This window comes from Pteropus vampyrus, unplaced genomic scaffold (genome assembly GCF_000151845.1).
Source record: "Pteropus vampyrus isolate Shadow unplaced genomic scaffold, Pvam_2.0 Scaffold131, whole genome shotgun sequence".
In the NCBI taxonomy this organism is placed as follows: domain Eukaryota; kingdom Metazoa; phylum Chordata; class Mammalia; order Chiroptera; family Pteropodidae; genus Pteropus; species Pteropus vampyrus.
The window spans coordinates 291,064-300,361 of record NW_011888912.1 but is presented as its reverse complement, the minus strand read 5'-3'; the positions used below and the strand labels follow the sequence as shown (position 1 = coordinate 300,361).

The window sequence follows — 9,298 nt, the reverse complement described above, 5'->3', positions numbered from 1 at the left end:
TTCCTTCAAACATTTCCTCTTAACCGTCACTTAATTTGAGTATTAGAATTTTGCTCAAATAAGAATATTTTATAGTTGGGATAACTTTATAGTTTTCAAAAACCCGGCTGCTACTGTTTTGGCCTAAACTTTTAAATGCGAATGTAGATTAAGTATGTTTAAACAGATGGTTTCCTTCTGCTTTTCATTAAATTTATTTTCATTCCGTGAAGAATTTATTAGATTCCCATTGGCAGCAATTTATTCTGTATACCTACAGTTATTTATAGTGCTTGATTTTCTGAATTAAATATCTATTTGGTTAAAAATCGAATGAAGTTGCTAATCTCTATTTCTTAGATTTTATGCATTAGTATATATTTTTGGCGACCCAGATCTGCCCCTCAATAATGCGCATCAAACTCCAGTTGAAGCGATAGAACTTTTACATAAAAATGAGCACAATCTGGCCAAGAGATAGACTAGACTAAATGGGAGCGATGACATGTCCACATGCCACTATGAGACCTTCGCTTGTAAAGCTGTGTCACTTAGAATTGTGCTGTTTTTCATTGTAATTCTCACACTAGATGGACCCCAACACTGCTGTCTCCTTGGGCATCTGATCGTGTGCTTTTGCCCCTCAAAATCCATGTCTGGTTAGTTGCTTCCAACATCGCTTAGTTTCATTAGCTTTTATCAACTTCCTGTAGTAAATGTAGTTTCACTTTAAGAACAAGGAATAACTGAGGTTTCATGTCACGGAGGGAGAGAGAACTTTGGTTCCCAACAAAATGTACCTGCGGGTGCAGAGAGAGGTGATCATTTGTCGAATTTTTATCAAGCATCTTATCTTTTTAACATTTTCTACCCGAATCCGTTCCCTCGGTCTGCGGAAGTCGCAGACTGAAACGGGAGGGAGGGGCTTCTGCCTCAGTTGGAACCCCCCCCCTCGGATGTCTGACAGTTAACGAGTATTGGCAAAAGCAAATTCCTTATGGTTCCACCTAAATGCGACACTTCGGCTCTATTACTTTTAATAATTCGTTCTAGTTGCTAAGGTCAGAAGCTGGGGCGAGGGGTTAGTATGTTTACTTCCTCCCGTCACCCCGCCCATATCCAAAAAGTTGCCAAGCCCTGTAGAACTACCTCCTTTCCTGATAGACCCTGATGAACAGAGGGGACCCTCTGCCCAGTGATGGCCATTGGCAGGAATGTGTCACTCAGCTTATCCTCCTGAAATCATCCTCTCAGAGACCATCAGTTGATCAGATTATGCTGTGCCTTATTAGCAAATAATTCACCACTTTAACGATGACCTAAGGGCATAGGGAAGTGTCCCTACGCAGCCAGCCATCCTCAATCTTTGTGGCACCAGGGACCATGCTCCTATGAGCATCTAATGCCCGAGGATCTGAGGCAGAGCTGAGGCGGTGATGCCAGCGCTGGGGAGCGGCTGCAACACAGATGAAGCTTCGCTGGCTCACCCGCCGCTCACCTCCTGCTCTGCGACCTGGTTCCTGACAGGCCACAGACGGGTACCGGTCCACGGCCCGGGGGTGGGGAACCCCTGCTGTATAGCATTTACTAAAGTGCTTTGAGCTCTGGCTCTGTCCACTAAAATAAGTCACCCTTGTGTTTGAGAAAGTATCGTCTTTATTTTTCTCAACAGTGACAGAAGGACACTCCTTTTTCTTAAGGTTTTAAATGAGCTGTTTTCAAAGTCATCCCTGTAGAGATGGAGACACTGAGCCGATCAGCTGCCTTTCAAAGCTGCACCTGTGCCTCCAGCCCATCCGTTTACTCCAAAGGGGTGGAAAGGGTTAACACGCTGTAAAGATGCCCCGTTTACAGCCAGGAGAACTGGACACGTGTCCCTCCAGTCCAGATATGTAAGATTAATAAATCCGTGGCCTGTAATTATTAAGTAGAAGTATTTGAATGCCTCCTAGTGGTATAGTGTATGTTCTAATTAAGAAATTTCAGAAATAATATTTATTGAGGGAATACTGTAGATAAACCGTCAAAGCTCATGAGTAGGAAGTGCTCAAACCTGTCAGAGATGCCGCTGTAACTGGAATCAAAGTACATCGTTTTCTATTCGTAATTGATTAAAAACCTAACAGGAAAATATATAATATACGTGATAATGACGAATATACTTTTAATCAGAATTTGTATGTTTTTGGCTCAGATTAGATTATTTTAATTGATTTTTTTTTATTTTGTTGGAGTTTTTGCCTTTAAATATAGACAGATGTTGCTGTTAAGAGTGAATTGCTTCGTGTACATTTATTTTTATAAATTAATTTAATTCTCATGTATGTCCATTTCTTTATATAACAAAATAGAAATGATGGTTTATAGAAAGTCTGGTTCACATTTGGACAGTTTTACTTTGAAATTCTGATTTTCAAGTTGAGTAAAATGATTTTGTTAACGTTGAAATGAAGACTGTAGCAAAACTTTAAAATGATGAAGAATGCTGATTTAATTATTGCTTTAAGCACTGCAGGGCGACCTTACACTTCCAGCAGTATATTTGAAAACGAACCGAAAGCCACGTGGAAAGAATTCTGATGAGGCTCAGAGGAGGGAGGGGCAGACAAGTGATGCTATCCCTTTGTGAAGCATTAAAAATATTTAATTAACCGCTTGCCAAAACAAAAACAATTAAAATGGCAATTACCTTTAAAATGGCGACGATATCATTGCAGCTGTTGTGATGTAAAGCTGGGAACCAAAATGTTAATCTGAAATGAACAGCCTAAATCTGGAATTATGATATACTTGGCTTCCCGTCGTACAGCTGTCAAGCTTGGGCAGCTCGCTGGTCGATAGTGACATTCTCTGTGTCAGTGAGCAGAGTCTCTGGGTACTGTGACCCGCAGTTCACACGTTACAGAAGTTCCAACTGTCGAACGTTCAAGTCCCCTGGTATCGCCGCCCTCCCCGGCGCGCTGACTGGCTCATGTTTCGTTCTCGGGCAATTTGCCCTGATCATATCCCCAGGAGCTTTCGGCCCCCCGCCCCCCGCCCCCCGCCCTGCCGGATGCAATCGCGGCGCAGGGATCTGAGCAGGCGCTGAGCGCGCCGCACAAATTGTCATTTCCTACCGTGTCTTCAGCGACGCTCACCTCGTTTTTCCGTTTGGCTTTTATTTATGCTCCGAGCGTGGCCCCCGAACACGGTATTTTCAGGTCACTGTCTGTGTGACGGGCCCAAGAACCTGCTTTGGCGGTTTTCGCGGGTTTCAGAGGGGGCGGGGAGCAGCTCACCTGTTCCCCGAGGAACTGGTCAAGGCGATGTGATCGAGGCCACCGGATAAGTTGCTTTCTGATCATCATCGATCTTCGGTAGCTCGAAGGTGCCGCGTGGCGCGGTCGGCCGGCGGCTGCTCACCGCTGTCCTCTTTCCCGTTTCAGCTGACCGCCTGCGTGCACGGCTCGGTGGCCCTGCTGTACCCCATGTTCTGGCAGCACATCTACATCCCCGTGCTCCCGCCGCACCTGCTGGACTACTGCTGGTAAGCCGACCCCAGCTCCTCCCCTTCACGCTAGGCCAGGTGAGCCTGGCGGCTGCGTACCTGCAGCCTTAGAGGTGGCGGGTGTGGCAGGGCGCCTCTGTGAAGGGCCCGGTCGTACTTTCCAGGTGTCGCAAAAGCATGTTGCCAGGCACACAGGTGCTTTAGCTCCCGAGAGTGTCCTCTGCAGTCATCGGAGAGTTAAACGCGTAAACAAACAAAGCCATAAACAAAGCCATCCCGGATGCACTGAGCACAGGTGTCCGGAAGTCACGGCGTCCGTTCGAGAAGCCGGTGGCCCCGGGTCGTCCCCATCGGGACGGGCTCCCGCCGCCCCTTCCCGCAGAAGCGCGCCGCACCCCAGGGACCAGCGCGGGTGCCTCTAGCACGGGGTCCCGGCCTTTCTGGTCTCAGTCAAAGTCTCGACCTCGATCCGCCTGAACAGCAGTGTGGACCGTGTCGGGGCGATTCTGAAACGCTCCTGGCTTCCGGTCAGCTCCCGGGGACCCGCCCGCCACACCCCGAGATACCGCCAGAGCCCGAAGAGTCTGTGTGCGGGGAGCAGGGCGGGGCGCAGGTGGGACCTGCATCACTTTACTGCCCTGTCGCCTTCTGCAGCCATAGCTTGTTCTCCAGAGATCCGATGAGGTTTTCTGTTCAGCCATGGAGGAGCACACGCACACGTGCACACGCGCACACGCACGCACACATGCAGGAGCACACATGCACACACGCGCACACAACGCACACATGTACACACATGCACGCGTGCACACACACGTGCACACGTGCATACACCATACAGGAGCGCACACACACACATGCACACACACACATGCACACACACACATGCACACACACACATGCACACACTTGCACGCACATGTGCACATGCACACGCAAACATGCACACATGTGCACGCGCGCACACACATGGAATAGCTTTGACCGTAATGTGTTCATTTATATCACCGCCGACGTGATTAAGAGCGAAGCTCTTAGAATCCAAGTCTCGAACCTTCCTGTCGACGTGCTCACGGTTAGAACAATCCCGTCCGCACGCCCAGGCTTTCCGTTCAGCTTTTATGACCGGCCCCCTTGGGAACAACCAGTGGCGATGGCAACACACGCATTCGGCCGCAGGTCGATGGCACCGCGGGCCGTGAGCTTCCACCGCGCGGTAGTATGAGTGTCAGCAGTGCCGTGACGTGGGCTCGGTGACCGCCACTGTCCCTCTGCCCTTGGAGCCCTGGAGCGGAGGCGGGCCGGCGGGCGACGAGGCGTGCAGGTTGACTGTGCTTGTGAAGGGCCACGCCACAAGCCGGCGGGACGGTGGCGTCTGCCAGCATCCTGCGGGCCCTCGCGTTAGAGTGACGTTCTCTGCCCGCCACGCGGCGGAGCCGTCCGTGTCCACGAAGGCGGGAACTGCCGACTGTTCGCGGTGACATTCGCAGTGGGTTTCTGCGCATCGTGTCCAGTAATTAAAACTCATTGAAAAGCTTTTTTTACGAAAGTATTTGAAAACATATTGACACATGGTTTTTAAAAATGCATGTCAAGAGCTAACACTTCTAATTATGAGGTTTAGAATTATATCGTATCATATATAATTTTAGTGGCATTTTAATTTTTCTGTTAAAATATTCTGACCTCTTGGGTAACATCCCTTTAAATTCAATTCTCTGTAACGATGACACGTTTAAGACTTTCTACAACACTGCCGTTTAGAAACAGTTCTATGACCAGACGGTTCTGCGCTAATTCTTTCCAGAGATTTCTGCCTGGTTCTCTGGCCCGGCCACCAGCTCCTTCTTTGTGCTGCTTCCGCTCTGACGACGGAAGCTGGTATTTTATTTCAGCTCGCGAAGTAGTCTTACAGTTTCTAACCTCTGCCGCAGCCTTCGGGACAAGCTCTGACAGCCTCCATGCCAGACGCGTCCCTGGCCCAGAGGGCACAGCAGTGATAATCAAACCCTCGTGCCCATGAGTCACAGAGACAGCTTTAGCCGCCATCGGAGGACTTGGCCAGGGGGATAGAATTGTTGTTATTATTCTTATTTTTTTTAAATAGTCATCTAAGATTCTACCTCTCCTCCATTGTCAGAAAAGTCTATGGAGTAAACCATTTCCCTTTGTTTGCATCCTTGCAAATGATTCTAAAGTGACTCCGATCCGCATGCAAAAGAGAGAAGAATATTAGAGCCATCCCTTCGTTCTCATGGTTTTGAATAAAGAAATTTTGAAATTCCACTTTGAAAACAGCACCGGGAAGTTTCCATAGTGGTGCGCGTGTAGTCGCCAGCTCCTCGTGACTATGGGTGACTGTCACATCTTGGTCCACTGATAGAGGCTTGCTCACCTGTTGGCTTGTCCACGCATAAATCCATCCATCCATTTGTACATCAAACGTTTAGTGAAACCCTTGTCGGCCAGGTATGTGATGTAATGAGTTAGTCTTTGTTTCTGCCTTTGTAGGATCCACAGACAAGAGGAAATTTACCCCCCCCCCACACACACACGTGCACACACACACACACACGCGTGCAGAGCCCCGTAGAACTCCGGTACTATGGGGTTTGTCTAAGAGGCATATAGAAGAAGCGTGGAGGCAGCACGAGGAAGAAGCAGCCCACGGTGCCTGGTCCGACAGGGAAGGTTTCTCGGGCCAGGTGACACCGTCTGCGTCTTCCCCCTAGTATGACCAGTACGACGGGAAAATGGGGAGTTTCTGTTGAACGGTTTCAGTTATACAAGATGATTGTGTTTCAGAGATCTGTGGTACAACTTCGTGCCTGCAGTCAACGATGCCGTGTTGTAGGCTTAAACAGTTGTTGAGGAAGCAGATCTCACGTTAGGCATTCTTATTGTCACGGGGGAAAAATAAGTACTTAAATGTGGCAAATCCATGACGTTGCCAGACGCTCTTAACCCCTCCTAGTGTCTAAACACTTAGATGGTGGTGTGACTCTGGTACCAGTAAAATTATAATCGCTCGCTACTTGTTCAAGAATGATCCATTTTCTTCTTAATTTAGGTTATATGTCTGCTACTTCTTTCCATGAAAGGAGAAGATGCAGCTACTAATGGAATAGTTTAAAAAAAAAAAAAAACCATGGGAAATTAAATTGTTGAGACTACCCTAAGTTAATAGACTCCTGTGACAGTCAACCCCATGGGTGGTCTCTGTAAAAAACCTAAAAAGAAAAAAAAGGCTATTACATAGTAATTATTTTTGAGTGAAGATTAATTGTTATCAAAAGAAGAAGCAATCATAATTGAACCTTCTGTATCCCATCCTTGCAAAATAATTTCATTGACAGAAAGATCTAGGACAGTTTTGCACATGGCTGATGGAACATCTGTGTTGCCACGGATTCCCTTCCTGACTTATTAACGCCCTAATCTAATTAGGAGATTTCAGCCAAGGCTGCAAAATTACTTCTCATTGATTCGGCTGATTAAATATTAGGCCGTACGCAGTCCAGTTTTCACGAGGAAGATCCAGCTATTTAATTAAATCGCCATTCTGCGGAGCACCGTAATTATTTTAGGAAATTACGCTCTGGATTACTAACGTTTGCAGTTCAAACATCTGCATATTTGGGGTTTTGTTAGAAATCAGTGAGATACGAACACGTAGAGATCCCCAATGATCCCACAGAAAAAGTTCCAGTTACTTCATCATTAGGTTCAGGCAGGGGAACTCATCGCTGAATTTTTATGCTAGTTTAACAATGTCTATAAATTTATTTGTTTCAAGAGATAACTAGCTCTCATGAATCGTCATCTTAGATGTATCCTGTAGGACTTCGGACCTTCAGCTCTGATCTTTTGAGATCTGATCCAATCAGTGTTTTTCTAATATCTGTAAAATGGACGTAATATTTATTATTTTTAGAAGGCTTAAATATTTCGATGAATACCCATTTTGTTAAAATGTGCCTTGAAATTTGAGATCTCGTGGGCTCTCTGTTTGATAAATCTCACGGGTAGGATACCCTAACCTGGGGTAGACCGGAACCTTGCACAGTAACTTTAATGATTTCATGCGACTTTCAACATGAGTTGGGCTTGACACATTTAAGATCTTGGGATCTGCCTGCCCGTTTTTGTGAAAGGTGCCTGAACCCGGTCCTGGGAGCCCAGAATAGTTAGTGACATATTTATTCTGTCTTTTGCTGAGTCCCAGAAGGAATTGTAGAGACGAGAACTTGAACCGGGGAAGTAAGCAGCCTTCCCTTGTCTCAGCGAAAGGGGAGCCGTCCTCACTGATTCCTCCCGCTCCCTTTCAAAAGCGGAAAAGCCCTGACAGCTTAAGGGCCTCAAGGACTATTAAAGAGTCTCCACGTTCAGTCGAAGGAAGTTTCCAGAACATCGGGTCAGTTCCACATGGTCTGTTGCACTGAAAAAAAAAAAAAAAAAAAAACGAAGAGGAAGAAGAAAGGAAGACACAAAGCTATGAAGGCAAAGACAGCGAGAATTAGAAGCTGGGAAAGACAATGTGATGGCCAAGCTCATGTGGAGTAAATTAAGGATTTTCACCATTCGTGTGTGTGTGTGAGAGAATTCTGGATATTCATTACTGGTTGAAGATGTGGAACTGTTTCAGGTGACTTTGAAGACTGGCTCTGTCGAGGTGCCTGTTAAGTTTTAGCTATTCCTGGGTCTCGGTAGCAGAGTGGGCTCACAGAAGTTGGGACAGCTCCGTTCTAATAATGACAGTGACGATGGAAAATTGCGCAAATCCTTTGAGAAAGATTATCCGTTGTCATCAACAGAAAAGGTTCGCATTAAATATGATGCCAAGACGTCTGCAAAAGAAACGTCAAAATATTTTATTTTTAAAATAGCTGTTTATTTGCCTATCTTCTATCACCTTGGTAGACATCTGTCCATTCTCATCCTGTCTTGTTAAATAGCATTTTAATTTTGAAATGTCAGGTTGAATAATTTCCTTCTTAATGAGAACTGTTTTTGAAATGGCTAGCAAATCCGATTTTATACGTTACGAAAATTACTAACTGTCTGTATTCTCTGCTGGAGCACAGGACCCGCAAGGGAAGAGATTCTGTGTATGTCATTTATTATGGAACCGAAGCCGCTAGACCAGGTCTTGGCACCTGACACGCTCTAGATATGTTTTGTTGGCTTAATTCATTTACCATCATCCTTACACTTATTTGAACATTTTTAATTTATTAAAATTATTCAATAAAAGTGAAAGTGAAATAAATATGAAGGTATAAAATGTAAATCAATGACAAGGCACACAAGCAGGAAGATAGCACAGAAATAGAATGACAGCAATGAGAGAGAGGCTTGCTTGTCTTTGGACCTCTAGTTCCCAAACGGTGCCCGGCACACAGTAGGTCTCCATAAATATTTGGTCCTGACTGACTCAAAAATTTGGGTCACACAGTAGGTATGAAATGATCGTATATTACGAAAATTGTAGAAATAAGAACCTAATTGAATAAAAAATGGCATGCAAAAGCAATGTGAATAAATTTGATGATTTTTTAGGATGTGTTTGATATGAAGTACGGGGGAAAGTTCCAACTCAGATTATGGTCTAGACCAGCGGTCCCCAACTTTTGTGACACCAGGGACCAGGGCTCCTATGAGCATCTAATGCCTGAGGATCCGAGGTGGAGCTGAGGCGGTGATGCTGGTGCTGGGGAGCAGCTGTGAATGCAGGTGACGCTTCGCTGGTTCACCTGCTGCTCACCTCCTGCTGTGTGACCCGTTCCTGACAGGCCACGGACTGGTGGACCCAGGGGTTGGGGACCCCTGGTC

The 9,298-nt window shown here is 46.1% G+C and overlaps 1 protein-coding gene across 1 annotated transcript in view; it reads left to right on the top strand.

The window, feature by feature from the left end:
• Positions 1-9,298, top strand: part of DENND1B (DENN domain containing 1B) — a gene marked incomplete at its 5' end in the record, with an annotated part of 131,915 nt that overhangs the window by 48,134 nt on the left and 74,483 nt on the right. Inside the window, one exon of the mRNA XM_023534765.1 lies at positions 3,405-3,505. Within this exon, the coding sequence (XP_023390533.1) occupies positions 3,405-3,505 (101 nt within the window). The remainder of the gene's footprint in view (positions 1-3,404; positions 3,506-9,298) is intronic.